The 19,828-nt window shown below is 46.3% G+C and overlaps 1 protein-coding gene across 2 annotated transcripts in view; it reads right to left on the reverse strand.

Annotated features, from left to right (window-relative positions):
• sarnp (SAP domain containing ribonucleoprotein) overlaps positions 1-19,828 on the reverse strand; it is a 67,145-nt gene that overhangs the window by 39,701 nt on the left and 7,616 nt on the right. For both annotated transcript variants that reach the window (XM_072494075.1, XM_072494074.1), the window contains exons 4-8: positions 18,113-18,210; positions 14,719-14,770; positions 5,850-5,923; positions 4,003-4,028; positions 2,279-2,304 (exon numbers count right to left, since the gene is read on the reverse strand). In XM_072494075.1, the coding sequence (XP_072350176.1) occupies positions 2,279-2,304; positions 4,003-4,028; positions 5,850-5,923; positions 14,719-14,770; positions 18,113-18,210 (276 nt within the window). The remainder of the gene's footprint in view (positions 1-2,278; positions 2,305-4,002; positions 4,029-5,849; positions 5,924-14,718; positions 14,771-18,112; positions 18,211-19,828) is intronic.

The following is a 19,828-nucleotide window of genomic DNA, read 5'->3' on the forward strand; positions in this document are numbered from 1 at the left end:
TGGTTATGTATTCGTTGGAATTTAGAAGGATGAGGGGGGATCTTATTGAAACTTACAGGATACTGCGAGGCCTGGATAGAGTGGACGTGGAGAAGATGTTTCCACTTGCAGGAAAAACTAGAAGCAGAGGACACAATCTCAGACTAAAGGGACTATCCTTTAAAACAGAGACGAGGAGGACTTTCTTCAGCCAGAGGGTGGTGAATCTGTGGAACTCTTTGCCACAGAAGGCTGTGGAGGCCAAATCACTGAGTGTCTTTAAGACAGAGATAGATAGGTTCTTGTTTAATAAGGGGATCAGGGGCTATGGGGAGAAGGCAGGAGAATGGGGATGAGAAACACATCAGCCATGATGTGTGGCACGGTGGCGCAGTGGTTAGCACTGCTGCCTACGTGCTGAGGACTCAGGTTCAATCCCAGGCCACTGTCTGTGTGGAGTTTTCACATTCTCCCTGTGTCTGCGTGGGTTTCGCCCCCACAACCCAAAAATGTGCAGGTTAGGTGGATTGGCCACGCTAAACTTGCCTCTTGGAAGAAAAATAATTGGGTACTCTAAATTTATAAAAAGTAAGAAAAAAAACATATCAGCCATGATTGAATGGCGGAGCACACTTGATGGGCCGAATGATCTAATTCGGCTCCTATGTCTTATTTGCCTTTGTTACTGCCTGTTGCACTGGCGCGCTTACTTTCAGCAACTGGTGCACGAGGACACCAATGTCTCGCTGAGTATTCACCGTTCTCAATTTACACCCATTCAAATAATAATCTGCCTTCCTATTTTTGCTACTGAAGCTGATATGCGGATATCCGCATTATGCTGCAACTGCCATGCATGTGCCCACTCACTCAGCCGGTCCAATTCCTGCTGAAGCATCTCTGCATCCTCCTCATAGCTCACCCTCACACCCAACTTTGTAACATCTGCAAATTTGAAGATAATACATTCAGTTCCCTTGTCCAAATCATTAAAATATCTAACGTGAACAGTTGGGGCCCTACCACAGATCCCTGCGGTACCCCACTAGCTATTGCCTGCCAATCGGGAAAAGGCCCATTTATTCCAACTTTTTGCTTCCTGTCTGCTAACCAGCTTCCAATCCATCTCAAGACACTACCTGCAATCCCATGCACTTTAACTTTACAAAGTAATCTTGGCATGCGAGACCTTGGCAAAAGCCTTTTGAAAGTCTAAATAAACCACATCCAACGGTTCTTCCTGGTCAACTCTTATGAGTTAATCTTCAAAGAATTCTAGATTTGTCAAGCATGATTTTCCTTTCGTAAATCCATGCTGACGGTGTCGGATTACACCACAGCTTTCCAAATGCTGTGCGAGGAAATCCTTGATAATGGACTTCAGCAACTTTCCTACTATTGACGTTAGGCTCACTGGTCTATAGTTTTCTAATATCATCCTTTTTGAATCGCGGGGTTACATTTGCTATCCTCCAATCTGTAGGAACCATTCCAGAGTCGAAACATTTTTAGAAAATGACCACCAATGGATCGACTATTTCTAGGGCCACTTCCTTAAGTACTCTGGGATGAAGATTATCAGGTCCTGGAGATTTACCTGCCTTCAATCCCATTAATTTCTCCAAAGAAATTTAGTTTCTCAGCATTTCTTTGTTCCCAGTTATGAATTCCCACATTTCTGACTGGGCAGCACGTTAGCACAAGTGATTAGCACTGTGGCTTCACAGCTCCAGGGTCCCAGGTTCGATTCCCCGCTGGGTCACTGTCTGTGCGGAGTCTGCACGTTCTCCCCGTGTCTGCGTGGGTTTCCTCCGGGTGCTCCGGTTTCCTCCCACAGTCCAAAGTCGTGCAAGTTAGGTGGATTGGCCATGATAAATTGCCCTTAGTAACCAAAAAAGGTTAGATGGGGTTATTGGGTTACGGGGATAGGGTGGAAGTGAGGGCTTAAGTGGGTCGGTGCAGACTCGATGGGCCGAATGGCCTCCTTCTGCACTGTAGGTTCTAGTTCTAAGGGGCCCACATTATTTTTTATCAATCTTTATTTCTTTACATACCTATAGAAACTTTGAGAGCCAGTTTTTATGGTCTCTGCTAGTTTACTTGTATATTGTATTTTTTCCCTTCTCAATCAATTCGTTGGTCCACCTTTGTTGAATTTTAAATTGTTCCCAATCATCAGGTCTATTGCTTTTTCTCATAATTTGATTGACTCTTTTGGCAATAGCCACTCAAATTATGACTAGATAGTCAAAGAACAGAGTTTGGATTTACTCAATTTATTTTTAAAGAAACAACTTACCATAGTTTTGAGAGTTCCAGGAGTACCTGTATTAGAAAGAATGCAGTTCACTCAGCCTGGTTAACAGTTCAAAGTACAGGAACACTTCAAATAACAGCACTTCAAATACACTTCAGAAGACATCAAATATTGGAACATATCTATATGTTGCTCTATATAGATACGTACAGCACAGCAACTGACCATTGCACAATACAAATATTGTCTCCTGGGATATCGGATATAAAAATGTAATAATGCAGACTAGTATGACACGGGTACCTCGAGAATTCAGCCTTCATACAATAATGAACTTTAGAGATTATGAGAAACCAATTTGCAAGCTGACATAGCTACTACCCAATTTTTCTGGACTGGCACCACAGTCAGTATAATTCTTGATATGCTTTTAAAAATTATTTCATGGGATGCGCATTGCTGGCAAAGCCAGCATTAGTTGCCCTAATTGCAAGAAGGTGCTGCCTGATTGAACCTGTCTGTGATATGTAGGTCCACCCAGTGTTGTTGAAGAGGCTTGATGGCGTGCCAGGTTTTTTTCTCCATGATACACTCTGCTGCCACTGTGCATCAAGGGTGGAGGGAGTGAAAAAGTTTATTCTGGAGGATTCATTATTGATGAAGCAGCTGAAGATAGTGACCTAAGACACTATCTTTATTGACTTCAATTTTACTGGGGCTCCTTGATGCAACACTCGGTCAAATGCTGCCCCGATGTCAAGGGCAGTCACTCTCATCTCTTGAATTCAGCTATTTTGTCAATGTTTGGACCAAGGCTGCAATGAGGTCAAGGGCGGAGCGACTGGGGCAGAACCCAAATTGAAATGAAATTCTTTAACCTAGGAGCCCAAGATTGCTACTCATCGTCACCACTAAATAGATTTTGGGTACAGATGAGGTGCAATGGTAATGGAATTAGTTCAAGTAAACCACCTGGAGGTATGCACAAACCCTCAACTTCAGATTCACGTTCACTGCGAATAATAACCCTGGCCTGTGTCAAGCACTGCTTCACCTTGGTCAAGCCAGGAACTCAAGACATGAGGACTGTGGGAAGTCGGGCAGACATGTACATGTTTAAAAAGGGGCGAGAGAGATTCCAGAATAGCATTTCCAAAACACCAGAACAAAATATTTGTTGCAGGCTTATCCTCAACGTTGGAAATAAGGGGTGGTTTAGCACAGTGGGCTAAATAGCTGGCTTGTAAAGCAGAACAAGGCCAGCAGCGTGGGTTCAATTCCCGTACCAGCCTCCCCGAACAGGCGGCAGAATGTGGCGACAAGGGGCTTTTCACAGCAACTTCATTGAAGCCGACTTGTGACAATAAGCGATTTTCATTTCATTGCATAACTTGGCTCTTGAGCAAGAGAACTAACTGGCTTTTGGAAAAGGGAGAGTGTTGGAGGTTGGTGAAGGGAACTGGAATGGAATATAGGTTCCAGGAACAGGTTTTAATTATGATACTTCTTTTTGCTGTGGATACACAGGAGAGATATGGGAAAGAGAAAAATACACACGTACGGTACTCTTATCATCCCATCTGCTCCAGAATCACAGGAACTGCAATTTTAAAGTGCACTTGCACCAATTGATTATGGAGCGGTGGAATATACAGATGGACGGGATGATATTAATGCACTTCCTTTTCTTTCTCAGTTTAGATTTTTAAAAATCATAGCTGTCATATTGCAAACAATGTTGGATCAAACAAGGATATTGTTCTTACCTTTTGCTGCGACAGGCAAACCAAACCTATTTTGGAAAGAATAATAAACTGTTAGATTCTCTGAAAAAAATACTGTAGCACAGGCCACCAACAATCTTATTCTTGGACTTAGCTTGTTTTAGAGAGCCAGTTTTTAAAAAAAGGGGTAGCCAATTACCGCATCAATACTGCCACCTACTGGACAAGATTTAACACCAATACTTGGAAAAAAAAGGTTGTGAAGTGGAATGAACAAAATCAGAATGAACAAAGCACCAGTATTTTTATTTCTCACCAATTAAAGATTTGAAGTAAAACAACTTCAACAACATAAATTGCAGAAGCTTAAAGGCAAAACAGAATGGAACACCAGATGCATGTAGTAGATGTGGAAGTAGTTGAGTTGGAAACATTAGGGACCTTCAAGCAGCTGTTGGATAGGTACATGGATTACGGTAAAATGATATAGTGTAGATTTATTTGTTCTTAAGGGCAGCACGGTAGCATTGTGGATAGCACAATTGCTTCACCGCTCCAGGGTCCCAGGTTCGATTCCGGCTTGGGTCACTGCCTGTGCGGAGTCTGCACGTCCTCCCCGTGTCTGCGTGGGTTTCCTCCGGGTGCTCCGGTTTCCTCCCACAGTCCAAAGATGTGCAGGTTAGGTGGATTGGCCATGACAAATTGCCCTTAGTGTTGGGTGGAGGTGTTGACCTTGGGTAGGGTGCTCTTTTCAAGAGCCAGTGCAGACTCAGTGGGCCGAATGGCCTCCTTCTGCACTGTAAATTCAATGATAATCTATGATTACTCTAGGACAAAGGTTCGGCACAACATCGTGGGCCGAAGGGCCTGTTCTGTGTTGTATTTTTCTATGGTCTATGTTCTATGCATGGCTCAGGTGTTTAACTCAACAGTCAAGGTAATTTAGCTGCTTGTGAACTGGACTCAATTTTGCATTGGTTTACTGATAAGTTATTATTTATTGGAGCAGTCAGTGTTTACCATGTGAGCTACATTGTTCAGTTTACACGATAAAAGGGCAGCACTTCACACTTAACTGCAGTTAATCCATACCAAAGGTTTGGAAAGTGCTTTCTTCCTCTACTCTGAAATTCTTTTCCCTCACACAACTGAGACAGATTGAGTTTACATCAAAACATCCAAACATAAAACCTCCAGAATTGGACAGCATTCAGGAACTGATTTTCTTCCCTCTAGGATACAGGAAAGTTCATGTCAACATTTAAGAATTGCTTAAATAGCTCCTTGAAGGAAAGTAGGTTAAAGGGTTGGGGAACATTGCATACACGTGATTAGGATTATTGCTCTGTTGGAGGCTAAATACTGACAAAGACTGGTTGGGCCAGCTGACCTGTTTTTGTATTATAATTTCTATATAAAAGCCCCTAACACCATGATCTTTGGAGATCTTTGAATTAACAGAGAGTTGCTAAACTCTATTGGCCTGAAAACTTCAATCCACCCACCCCCCCGCCACCAAATAAAATGCATAATGCACTGTGGGCGGCACAGTAGCACAGTGAATAGCACTGTGGCTTCACAGCTCCAGGGTCCCAGGTTCGATTCCCGGCTTGGGTCACTGTCTGTGTGGAGTCTGCACATTCTCCCCGTGTCTGTGTGGGTTTCCTCCGGGTGCTCCGGTTTCCTCCCACAGTCCAAAGATGTGCTGTTGGGTGAATTGGACATTCTGAATTCTCCCTCTGTGACCCGAACAGGTGCCGGAATGTGGCGATGAGGGGCTTTTCACAGTAACTTCATTGCAGTGTTAATGTAAGCCTACTTATGACAATAAAGATTATTATAACAGAATTGAAGGTTTAACAGCAAGTTTACATTGTTCAGCAATTTACCGTGCAGCACGAGCAGCTTTCTTACTCTCCGCTGTTCCTGGTACATTGAACCGTTCTGCTCTTTTCTTTAGCCTCTGTAGATAAATAAAGTAGTGACATCAAATTCATGCAACATGCTGAATCATTTCTTAAATTTTTAAGATTCCTAACAGCAGTAGGTGCACATGATGCAGTACGAGAGACACATTTATGTCATGGGGTTGACCTCCCAGTCTATGCAGTTAAAAACTTAGCTAAGGCCGTGGAACAGGTTTCTGAGTTGCCAGGATGTACCCCAACATGAGTCACTACCCTTAATCTTAGTAAGGCAGGTTAATATCAGTGTTCACACTTTAAATTCCTTATTTTTCTCATTCTCCTCCCCATCCCATACAAAATTTATTTGCAAACAAAAGAGATGTTCTTATTGTTGTAAAGCTTGCTCTCCCTGGTTATTGACCCCTCTGCTAAGGTGGAAAGTTCCTTCCTATCCACCCTATCTATGTTCCTCATAATTCTGTCCACGTCAATCAGGTTTCCCCCTCAGCTTTCTCTGCTCTCTCTAAGGAGAACCTCAGCCTATCCAGTCTCTCTCAATAGCTTAAACACTCCAGCCCAGACAATATCCTGATGAATTCCCTCCCTTGTGTGAGCACATCCTTCCTATAGAGTATTGACCAGAACTGCACACATTACTCCAGCTGGGGCCTAACGAGCGTTTTATACCGCTCCATCATAAGCTCCCTGCTCTTTACTTTATTAGCCGATGCATAAAATATAAGTATCCCATGTGCCTTCTATTTTTTGAAATATGTTTTTAATGGTTTTTGCATTTAACTTGCAACAACATTGCTGAATAAAGATATAAATAATAAGAGAACAAAAAATCCAAAGGCAACACAGCATAAAACAAAATAAAAACGGTGAAACAGTGATCCGGTGTAAATACACAGGAAACCTATACAGATTTGAAGCCCGTTAGCATTAGGCCCTCAACGATCGGTTATCCCAACCGTACTGTTGCACTATTTATGTGGCCCCATGGTATTAAAACATATCAGGGGCTAGTTTGAGGTAATCCAGGTGCGCCCTCTTGTTGTTGCTGGGGTCATCCCCCTGGGCTCTCCCACCTTCGGTGCCCTTTGGTCCCTCTGCCCGGCTTCCTCTCCCTCTAACCGCCCCCCCCCCCCCCCCCCCCCCCCCCCGGCTTCATCTTTTCTCTATTTCAGTTCCACCCCCCACCTTCTTAGTTGCTGGTCACGAACAGGTTGGTAATTTCCTTCCATGGCAGTCCTCCTCCAATCTCCGACAGTGTGAATTTTATCTTTTCCAATTTGAGGAATTCTGCCAAGTAAGTCGGACAGCCAGTGCAGCCTCGGGTGGTGCTGCCATCTCCAGACGAGCAGGCGTCTCAGGGAGGCAAATGCAAGGGAAAAGAGTTTTGGCTGTTCCGATAGCCCAAAGACCGCCACTAGTGTGCATGGCTCCACCCTCACAACCTTGGACATGGCCTCGAAAAAGGCGGCCTGGTACCTGCCAAGTCTGGGACATGACCAGAAGAACATGTGGGCATCGTTGGCCACACCTCCCTGGCACTGTTCACATTTGTCCTCCACTTCCAGGAAGAACCCACTCATGCATGTGCTGGGCGTGCACCCTGTGCACTACTTTTAGCTACATTAGGCTCAGGCCTGCATACGAGGTGAAGTTTTCCCTTTGATCCAGAGTCCTTCCCCCTATCTCCATGCCTAGTTCTTCCTCCCACTTTTCAATCGTCTCAGCCAATGATAACCATATCTCCCCCAGTAGTCATCCGTACATGTCAGTGCAGTTACTGTCCCTTAATTCACATGCTGTTAGATGTTTGTGCAGTAGGGAGTGTCCTGGTAGCTCGGGGAATATTGCTGTGTCCTTGCAGCGGAGGTTCGTTCCCTTTTGGGAGCTGTAGCTTGTCCGTCAGTTCCCCCAGTCGTGATCCTGCAGTCTATGTATAGGTTCCCTACCATCAGTGCCCTGTCGTCCTGTCTCCATCTTTTAAAGGAGGCGCCATGTGCCTTCTTAACCACCTTATTGACCTGACCTATTTTCAGGGATCTATGGACATGCACTCCTCTGATCCTCTGTACTTCCGAGCACCCGACCATTCATTCTATATTCCTTGCCTTATTAGTCCTCCCAAAATGCATCGCCCCTCACTTTTCAGTATTAAACTCCATGGCACAGAACATTACAGTACCAACTTAATCAAAGACTGTCATCAGCCCTGAACCATTTACGAACAATCAGCATTTATAATGCAAAATGCTCTTCTTATCATGCCAGTGAATAGCAGTGAAGTACGAATGGCCATTGCTGGATAACACACTGCAGGACATTGTATGCATCATTTTCAAAACATTACAGTACTTAAAGCACTCACTGTTGGGATCAAAAAAGGTCAGTTTATTTAGATCGAGCATCACTGAAAGGTTAAAAAGTGCTGTTCAAGAATATCTCCACCTTTTGTGACTACATTTACCGTCATAAGAACTAGGAGCAGGAGTCGACCATCTGGCCCCTCGAGCCTGCTCCACCATTCAATGAGATCATGGCTGATCTTTTGTGGACTCAGCTCCACTTTCCGGCCCGAACACCATAACCCTTAATCCCTCTATTCTTCAAAAAACGATCTATCTTTATCTTAAAAACATTTAATGAAGGAGCCTCAACTGCTTCACCGCTAAATTTTTTAAACATTAAAAAAAAAATTTAGAGTGCCCAATTAATTTTTTCCAATTAAGGGGCAATTTAGCGTGGCCAATCCACCTACCCTGCACATCTTTGGTTGTGGGGGCGAAACCCACGCAAACACGGGGAGAATGTGCAAATTCCACACGGACAGTGACACAGAGCCGGGATCGAACCTGGGACCTCGGCGCCATGAGGCAGCAGGGCTAACCCACTGTGCCACCGTGCTGCCCATACACTCCAAAATAACTTATATATTGGTCATAAGTAAAAAGCATAGGCAAAGAGAATTACACCTTCATTACTGTATTTCTCAAACTGATGACTCGTCGCATAACAAACTCACTCAAAATCTAGTGATGTGGTCAAGTGCTTTCTTTCATTTTATCTGATCAGGCTTCCCATTTAATTCTCATTTAGTATTTTGAGTTCAGCTAGCAATATGGGATTACGTAGCCTGCGGAATAGTTGGGGGTCAATGCCACTTTACATCGATAACAGGAAGAATGCCACAGCCTCAATGTTATCTCTCCGTTCAAATGTTTCCAAAATAGTAGAATATGAAGATACGATGTGTTCAATTTACATATTTTAGCAATTAAAAATAATCTGAAAATATTTCTCGAGTTTTGGGCTCACGCTTTGTTGCATCTGGGGAATACAAAACTGGCTACGATAGTGAACACAGAACATAGAGCAGTAGGAGGCCATTCGGCCCATCGAGTCTGCACCAACCCACTTAAGCCCTCACTTCCACCCTATCCCCATAACCCAATAACCCCACCTAACCTTTTTTTTTGGTCACTAAGGGACAATTTAACATGTCCAATCCACCTAACCTGCACGTCTTTGGACTGTGGGAGGAAACCGGAGCACCCGGAGGAAGCCCACACAACACAAAAGCTGTTATTAAAGCCGAGAATCCCATGTTTTTCAAAAAAAGTACAAAAGTAAGAAAGCCGAGAACAAATATACTAGAATGGCATCAGGAATGAGAAATGTCTGGAGAAGTTGGGAGTTCTTCTCCTTAGAGCAAAGAAGTTCAAGAGAGAATTTGATCTGGGTCACTGTCCGTGTGGAGTTTGCACATTCTCCCCGTGTCTGCGTGGGTTTCGCCCCCACAACCCAAAGATGTGCAGGGTAGGTGGACTGGCCACGCTGAATTGCCCCTTAATTGGAAAAAAAAAATAACTGGGTACTCTAAATTAAAAAAAAAAGAATTTGATAGGGATGTTCAAAATCATAAATGGTTTATACAGGGGATTAAATAGATTTAAGGTGACTGGCAGAAGCAGCAGCGGTGACATGAAGATTAAAAAAACATGGCGCCCCCTTGTGTTGTATCATTCTCCATACATTCCAATCATTTGGCGAACACACAGCTTCTTAAAGCAACATACTCCCCTTTAATGGAACATTTGGTAAAGAGGCAAAATAGTAATTTTATCCAATAGTTTGTTAGCATTCAGTGTTTGGTCATTCAAAAAGTCAAATCAGCCCAGTTTGTTTAAAGACACATCCCCAACAAGGTTCAGTACAACAGCCACATTGAGATTTGAGACCAATTTTCTCCCAGACACATTTAACTTTTTTTCAAAGCAAAGTGCATTCACACAAGTTTAAGGATGACATGACAGCAGGTTGTGAAAATGCTAATGGGCAAAGTCTTGAAAGTGCTCCTCAAAATACATTACACATGGGCAGCAGGGTGGCGCAGTGGGTTGGCACTGCTGTCTCACGGCGCCGAGGTCCCAGGTTCGATCCCAGCTCTGGGTCACTGTCCGTGTGGAGTTTGCACATTCTCCCCGTGTTTGCGTGGGTTTCGCCCCCACAACCCAAAGATGTGCAGGGTAGGGTGATTGGCCGCGCCAAATTGCCCCTTAATTGGAAAAAATGAATTGGGTACTCCAAATTTATTTAAAAAAAAGAAAAAAAATACATTACACATGCGCACATTTCAGTAATTGAGCAACACCTTACACCCATTATCATAGAATTTACATTCAGGAAGCCATTTGGCCCATCGAGTCTGCACCGGCCCTTGGAAAGAGCACTGCCCACCTACACCCTATCCCCGCCTAACCTTTTTGGACACTAAGGGCAATTAATCATGGCCAATCCGCCTAACCTGTACATCTTTGGACTGTGAGAAGAAACCGGAGCACCCGGAGGAAACCCACGCACACACAGGGAGAACGTGCAAACTCCACACAGTGACCCAAGCCAGGAATTCGAACCAGGGACCCTGGAGCTGTGAAGCAACTGTGCCATCGTGGTGCCCGCATGGTATATTGGGAAGTTTCTAGTCCTGGGCACTTGGCAGGGAACAGAAAAAAAAAACCAGACACTTGCTGATGCTCATGTTGGGGCAGCAAGGTGGCAGTTGTTAGCACTGCTGCCTCACAGCTCTAGGGTCCCAGGTGACTATCTGTGTGGATTTTGCATGTTCTTCCCCTATCTGCGTGGGTTTATCCCACAGTCCAAAGATGTGCACGTTAGGTGGATTGGCTAAAATTGTCTCTCAAGTGTCCAGGGATTTGCAGGTTAGGTGTAGTTACAGGGATTGGGCAAGGGAGTGGGCCTAGGTAGGTGCTCTTTCAGAGGGTAGCTGCAGACTGAACGGGCTGAATCGCCTCCTTCTGTACTGTAGGGATTCTATTCTATGTTCTTAAAGCTGGGAGAGCAAGCTTTTGTTCAGTTCAGTGCAAGCTGTTTTTTTCTCAAGTCAAGCAAGTAACTTGACTTGCGTAATGTGCTCATTGTTTAGTACCATTAGAGGCGAGATGAATTGAATTAAGCAAATCTGATCATAATTGTTGCTTTAAGTTCACTTGTTGTGAAATAAAGCAATTTAACCATTTGTAGCTGGCCTGGCCTCATTAAGTATTAACACACATGAAGGACTAATCCTGTCCATATCACAAAAGAGTCCCAAAATTACACCCTTGGGTTACACAATCTTATTTGTGTAATTCCAGGACTGTGTCATTACAGGAATGATTAGCATTAGGTTAACTTCCATAACCTGCATCACCACCTCAGGACCTCTCCACTTTCATTTTTCAACAAGTTGCAAGTCTCAGATAGGCCTTCAGAAGAATTACTGGTGGAAACTCGGAACAGTCGCAACTAAGGGTGGCATGATGGCGCAGTGGTTAGCACTGCTGCATCACGGTGCCGAGGACCTGAGTTTGATCCCGGCCCCAGGTCACTACCTGCATGCAGTTCGCACATTCTCCCCGTGTCTGATTGGGTCTCCTCCCCACAACCCAAAAGATGTGCAGGCTAGGTGAATTGGCCACGCTAAATTGCCCCTAAATTGGAAAAAATGAATTGGCTACCCGAAACAAAAAAAAAGGAAGTCACAACCAGTAGAAAAAAGTTTAAAACCGACAGTCTCATTGAACAAAATGTTCTATTTGGTTAAATATCAACTTTAAAGTTTAGAGTCTCTTAAATGCCACTATTTGCTTCGGATAGAAACAGCTGCGCTTGCTCATGTGATGTCTGAAAAGTACACATGACAGAAAAAGACGTTTATTAAACTTTTCATATTCACTTTTAAACATCTCAGAGAGAAGCAGAACCAAGCACAAATTGAAGGGGAAACCAGGCGATGCATCATCAGAAACTTCTTTTAGCGCTCCGGCGGCCCGCCGCGCACCTTTTAGCGCTCCGGCGGCCCGCCGCACACCTTTTAGCGCTCCGGCAGCCCGCCGCGCACCTTTTAGCGCTCCGGCAGCCCGCCGCGCACCTTTTAGCGCTCCGGCGGCCCGCCGCACACCTTTTAGCGCTCCGGCAGCCCGCCGCGCACCTTTTAGCGCTCCGGCAGCCCACCGCGCACCTTGTGGCGCTCCGGCGACCCGCCGCGCACCTTTTAGCGCTCCGGCGGCCCGCCGCGCACCTTTTAGCGCTCCGGCGGCCCGCCACGCACCTTTTAGCGCTCCGGCAGCCCGCCACACACCTTTTAGTGCTCCGGCGGCCCACCGCACACCTTTTAGCGCTCCGGAGGCCCGCCGCGCACCTTTTAGCGCTCCGGCAGCCCGCCGCGCACCTATTAGCGCTCCGGCGGCCCGCCGCACAGCTTTTAGCGCTCCGGCAGCCCGCCGCGCACCTTTTAGCGTTCCGGAGGTCCGCCGCGCACCTTTTAGCGCTCCGGCAGCCCGCCGCACACCTTTTAGCGCTCCGGCGGCCCACCACGCACCTTTTAGCGCTCCGGCGGCCCGCCGCACACCTTTTAGCGCTCCGGCAGCCCGCCGCGCACCTTTTAGCGTTCCGGAGGTCCGCCGCACACCTTTTAGCGCTCCGGCAGCCCGCCGCACACCTTTTAGCGCTCCGGCAGCCCGCCGCACACCTTTTAGCGCTCCGGCGGCCCGCCGCACACCTTTTAGCGCTCCGGCGGCCCGCCGCACACCTTTTAGCGCTCCGGCGGCCCGCCGCACACCTTTTAGCGCTCCGGCGGCCCGCCGCACACCTTTTAGCGCTCCGGCGGCCCGCCGCACACCTTTTAGCGCTCCGGCGGCCCGCCGCACACCTTTTAGCGCTCCGGCGGCCCGCCGCACACCTTTTAGCGCTCCGGCGGCCCGCCGCACACCTTTTAGCGCTCCGGCGGCCCGCCGCACACCTTTTAGCGCTCCGGCGGCCCGCCGCACACCTTTTAGCGCTCCGGCGGCCCACCGCACACCTTTTAGCGCTCCGGCGGCCCGCCGCGCACCTTTTAGCGCTCCGGCGGCCCGCCACACATCTTTTAGCGCTCCGGCGGCCCACCGCGCACATTTTAGCGCTCCGGCGGCCCACCGCGCACATTTTAGCGCTCCGGAGGCCCGCCACACACCTTTTAGCGCTCCGGCGGCCCACCGCGCACCTTTTAGCGCTCCGGCGACCCGCCGCGCACCTTTTAGCGCTCCGGCGGCCCGCCGCGCACCTTTTAGCGCTCCGGCGGCCCGCCGCGCACCTTTTAGCGCTCCGGCGGCCCGCCGTGCACCTTTTAGCGCTCCGGCGGCCCGCCACGCACCTTTTAGCGCTCCGGCAGCCCGCCACACACCTTTTAGCGCTCCGGCGGCCCACCGCGCACCTTTTAGCGCTCCGGCGGCCCACCGCGCACCTTTTAGCGCTCCGGCAGCCCGCCGCGCACCTTTTAGCGCTCCGGCAGCCCGCCGCGCACCTTTTAGCGCTCCGGCGGCCCGCCGCACACCTTTTAGCGCTCCGGCGGCCCGCCGCACACCTTTTAGCGCTCCGGCAGCCCGCCGCGCACCTTTTAGCGCTCCGGCAGCCCGCCGCGCACCTTTTAGCGCTCCGGCAGCCCGCCGCGCACCTTTTAGCGCTCCGGCGGCCCGCCGCACACCTTTTAGCGCTCCGGCAGCCCGCCGCGCACCTTTTAGCGCTCCGGCAGCCCGACGCACACCTTTTAGCACCCACGGCAGCCGGCCGCACACCATTTAGCGTTCCAACAACCTGCTGGTAGCCGGCAGCGTTTGCTGCTCTGACAATCTGCCGGCAACAGGCAGCTTCTAGTGATTTTATAATCTGCATCCTGTGTCGATACTTTCTCTTCGAGCTTTAATGATGAATGACGTGAACAAGTAATGAATTCCAAAAGATGGATTCTACATACACTGTATAATTGAACTGTGCTGGAGACACTGGGTACGCTATAGTTGAGTGAAGGAGAGAACCGAGATCTTGCTGACTGATTGTCACATATGAGCAGTATGCCCCGAGGTATTGAGCCAGTAGGGTGACCCATGCTGCTTGTTATAAAAGTCATTACGTACAATGGGCAAATCTCATTCATTCGAACACGCCTGATAAAAACTGCAGAGAACATCAGCATCAATCCCTCTCAGTTATCAAAGAGCACTATTGAATGGAAAAGGGAGAAGACCAAGGAAAAGCAAGCACATTATAGGGTAAGAGAAATGCTAGGATTAGTTAGTTCATACATTTAATAGTATTTACTGAATGCAGAATACAAAACCTGTGGGCAGTCCTGCACATTAAGTGAACATCTAAAAGATCAAACCATTTAACAGATGATGCTGAACGGTTTATTAGTTAAGATTCTATCAGTTGTCTACAGAACACTAACACACAATCTGCTTTGTTTATGACTGGAGTAAAATGTTTGATCAGGGTTATTTTGCAGAGATCTGCCGTTACCCACCTCACTCTCTGTCATTGGTGCCATTATTTTAACCAGCTTCTTTGCTGCAGTTCTGTAAAAGAAATACTTTCAGAATTTATGATGGAAGGAGCTGAACATTATTTTTAAAGTTCAATGTAAATAGTTAAGGAGCGTCAAAAACTGTGTTCATTAATTTTGAATTAGGAATCATAAATCACACTTGCATCATGCCCAGAAATGTTATTCATCAAGCCACGGCAGTAGGGGTCTAGGAATAGAACACGGACTCGCATTCAGAAGATATAATTTTGAAATCCACACTGGATAATAATTTGATCCCAGCAGAGCTTCAACAGGGCAGCACGGTAGCACAGTGGTTAGCACTGTGGCTTCACAGCTCCAGGGTCCCAGGTTCGATTCCCGGCTTGGGTCACTGTCTGTGCAGAGTCTGCACGTTCTCCCCGTGTGTGCGTGGGTTTCCTCCGGATGCTCCGGTTTCCTCCCACAGTCCAAAGATGTGCAGGTTAGTTGAACTGGCCATGCTAAATTGCCCTTAGTGTCCAAAAAGGTTAGGTGGGGTTACTGGGTTATGGGGATAGGGTGGAGGTGTGGGCTTAAGTTGAGTGTTCTTTCCAAGAGCCGGTGCAGACTCGATGGGCTGATTGGCCTCCTTCTGCACTGCAAATTCTATGATCTATGAGATTGCTTGAGGTAATAGTGGAGTAACAGATCACATAATAAGAGAGTGCTTTTGTTTGAGGATAAGCAATTGCACTGGCTGCTTTTAAACAACCAATGGAGAGCAACATGGAGGACAACAGACACAGCTCAATTAATCTCCTCTTCCCAAGTCGGACGGTCGCTTTGCAAATCAAAATTAAGATTGGTCAGAGGGTGGTGGGGCAGCGGAATCGAAAAATAATTGAATAGCGATAGACTTAAAAGTTCATCATTACAGCTTTTAACATTAAATACCCCATGATTAACACTGGTCTACAAAGGTCATTTCGGACTTGAGTCAGCCATGAAACCACAGACCTTCACATCACTTTGGTGTACCAAGAATGAAGGCACTTAAGAACATAGAACATCACAGCGCAGTACAGGCCCTTCGGCCCTCGATGTTGCACCGACCTGTGAAACCACTCTAAAGCCCATCTACACGATTCCCTTATCGTCCAGATGTCTATCCAATGACCATTTGAAAGCTCTTAGTGTTGGCGAGTCCACTACTGTTGCAGGTAGGGCATTCCACACCCTTACTACTCTCGGAGTAAAGAACCTACCTCTGACGTCTGTCTTATATCTATCTCCCCTCAATTTAAAGCTATGTCCCCTCGTGCTAGACACCACCATCCGAGGAAAAAGGCTCTCACTGTCCACCCTATCCAATCCTCTGATCATCTTGTATGCCTCAATTAAGTCACCTCTTAACCTTCTTCTGAAAACAGCCTCAAGTCCCTCAGCCTTTCCTCATAAGATCTTCCCTCCATGCCAGGCAACATTCTGGTAAATCGCCTCTGCACCCTTTCCAATGCCTCCACACCCTTCCTATAATGCGGCGACCGGAATTGCACGCAATACTCCAAATGCGGCCGCACCAGAGTTTTGTACAGCTGCAACATGACCTCATGGCTCCGAAACTCAATCCCTCTACCAATAAAAGCTAACTCACCGTACGCCTTCTTAACAACCCTCTCAACCCGAGTGGCAACTTTCAGGGATCTATGTACATGGACACCGAGATCTCTCTGCTCATCCACGCTGCCAAGAATCTTACCATTAGCCCAGTACTCTGTCTTCCTGTTATTCCTTCCAAAATGAATCACCTCACACTTTTCTGCATTAAACTCCATTTGCCACCTCTCAGCCCAGCGCTACAGCTTATCTATGTCCCTCTGTAACTTGTAACATCCTTCCGTACTGTCCACCAACTTTAGTGTCATCTGCAAATTTACTCACCCATCCTTCTACGCCTTCCTCCAGGTCATTTATAAAAATGACAAACAGCAGTGGCCCCAAAACAGATCCTTGTGGTACACCACTAGTAACTGGACTCCAGTCTGAACATTTCCCATCAACCACCACCCTTTGTCTTCTTCCAGCTAGCCAATATCTGATCCAAACTGCTAAATCTCCCTGAATCCCATGCTTCCTTATTTTCTGCAGTAGCCTACCGTGGGGAACCTTATCAAACACTTTACTGAAATCCATATACACCACATCAACTGCTTTACCCTCATCCACCTGTTTGGTCACCTTCTCAAAGAACTCAATAAAGGTTTGTGAGGCACGACCTACCTTTCACAAAACCGTGTTGACTATCTCTAATCAAATTATTCCTTTCCAGATGATTATACACCCTATCTCTTATAAACCTTTCCAAGATTTTGCCCACAACACAACAGGCTCACTGGTCTATAGTTACTGGGGTTGTCTCTACTTCCCTTCTTGGAACAAGGGGACAACATTTGCTATCCTCCAGTCTTCTGGCACTATTCCTGTAGACAAAGATGACTTAAAGATCAAAGCCAAAGGCTCAGCAATCTCCTCCCTAGCTTCCCAGAGAATCCTAGGATAAATCCCATCCGGCCCAGGTGACTTATCTATTTTCACACTTTCCAGAATTGTTAACACCTCCTCCTTATGAACCTCAAGCCCTTCCAGTCTAGTAGCCTGAATCTCAGTATTCTCCTCGACAACATTGTCTTTTTCCTGTGTGAATACTGACGAAAAATATTCATTTATCCCCTCTCCTATCTCCTCGGACTCCAAGCACAACTTCCCACTACTGTCCTTGACTGGCCCTACTCTTACCCGAGTCATTCTTTTATTCCTGACATATCTATAGAAAGCTTTAGGGTTATCCTTGATCCTACCTGTCAAAGACTTCTCATGCCCCCTCCTGGCTCTTCTTAGCTCTCTCTTTAGGTCCTTCCTAGCTAACTTGTAACTCTTGAGCGCCCTAACTGAACCTTCATGTCTCATCTTTACATAAGCCTCCTTCTTCCTCTTGACAAGTGTTTCGACTGCCTTAGTAAACTACGGTTCCCTTGCTCGACCACTTCCTCCCTGCCTGACAGGTACATACTTATCAAGGACACGCAGTAGCTGTTCCTTGAACAAGCTCCACATTTCCATTGTGCCCATCCCCTGCAGTTTTCCTCTCCATTGTAGGTTAACTTTCAACATGACAAAAACGCATAGCTTTCTGCAAGAATCTGGCCAGCAATGTTCACTGGTGATATCTGATTGATGCAGAGTCATGAATTTAAGTAGCCCTGCTTAAAGTACAAATTAGAATGTTTCCCAGTACGTGGCAGAAAAATCAGCTCTTGGATGTGTAAACTATGAGTCTCTACAGTCGCAGTGCTCTTGGAACAAATGGCAAGACAGTGCAAAATCATTTCAACTGGAATTGGTTAATATTTACTCTTCTGGTTCTTTGACAGCAACGGTTTGACTCTGAGCTTCTGGCTCATCCTTCTGCTGCTGCTGCTGCTGTTGTTGTTGCTGCTGCTGCTCCTCCTCCTGTATATAAAATGAAAAATATTAATTCTCTCAATAATGCAGTGTCTACACTTTTGATAGAATCTATAACTAAAATACTTTACCCTCATGTACTTGTTGAAATACACAGGTGTGTGTTCACGTTTTGTAATTTCATTGCAGCACAAGAAACCCGTTTTCCACAGAAACAAAGAACAGTACAGCATAGAAGGAAGCTATGCAGCTCATCAAGTCTGTGCTGACTCTTTCAAAGAGCAATGCAATTAGTCCCACACCCCTAGACTCTGTCCCCATCGCCTGCATTTCCTTTCTGCAAGTATTTATCCAATTCTACAAAATTATGAGCGGTATGGACAGGGTGGATAGCAACAAGCTTTTTCCAAGAGTGGGGGTGTCAATTACAAGGGGTCACGATTTCAAGGTGAGAGGGGGAAAGTTTAAGGGAGATGTGCGTGGAAAGTTTTTTTACGCAGAGGGTGGTGGGTGCCTGGAACGCTTTGCCAGCGGAGGTGGTAGAGGCGGACACGATAGCATCATTCAAGATGCATCTAGACAGATATATGAACGGGCGGGAACAGAGGGAAGTAGATCCTTGAAAAATAGGTGACAGGTTTAGATATAGGATATGGATCGGCGCAGGCTGGGAGGGCCGAAGGGCCTGTTCCTGTGCTGTAATGTTCTTTGTTCAATTCCCCTTTGTAGGTTATTTCCTTTCGGTAAGAAAGTGAATTTGGAATGCTCGGTAGGTACCGGATACAAATGCAATAGTAACCTTCAACGGGGAGTTAACAAATACTTGAAGGAGAAATGCAGAGATATGGGGAAAGAGTCAAGGGGCTTTGAAAGAGACAGCGCAGACTCAATGGGCTGAATAGCTTCCTTCTGTGCTGTACTATATAATTTTATTTCCAATGCGTAGTCTGAGACACAGAGACATGATGTTCCATCATTGAACTAGAGCTCCCAGTCCTTTGATTTCTTTCAAAGAGTGCCAGCACTGGGGCCAGCAACACTGTTTCCAACATCCACATCTTTGACATGGTTATTTGATAGAGATGTTTACCCATGTGATGGCCCTTGTTCCAAGGACACCAGACAGCATCTGCGCTGTATCCATCCAGCTCCAATTGGATGCAACAACCACGACAATGAAGCCCAAAAGTGCACAGTACTTCAAACCAGTCTTACTGTGGAGTGGATTTATATCAGAATACTGACTTTCGTATTCTATAAGTTCTGGCCCAGTATTGGAGTTCTTTTATAACCGTATCTAGTTCAAGTGCCGCAATTTACTTTCTCACCCAAATAAATTCTACAATCCACAATTTCTGAAACATTTAACATATCCTGTATAATAAACCAAAATAAAGTTTAAACCATTCAATTATCCTGAGTGCATAGCTTATTATCTCCAAACCGTAGAATAGTGTTGCATAACGGACTCAGAACTAAAACAGGCAATTCTACTCAATGGGCAAAGCCTAGCTAACTCCGATATTCTCAAAAAGGAATACTTTCTCAGAACAAACCCTTACAGCTATAGGTTTCCAGAATTCAAGTAAACTTTATAAACAGTACTTTGGTACAGCACACTAATGATCAGTACAAACTGGAAAACAAATGACAAAACTGTACATTA

Source organism: Scyliorhinus torazame, chromosome X (genome assembly GCF_047496885.1).
Source record: "Scyliorhinus torazame isolate Kashiwa2021f chromosome X, sScyTor2.1, whole genome shotgun sequence".
NCBI classification, from domain to species: Eukaryota; Metazoa; Chordata; class Chondrichthyes; order Carcharhiniformes; family Scyliorhinidae; genus Scyliorhinus; species Scyliorhinus torazame.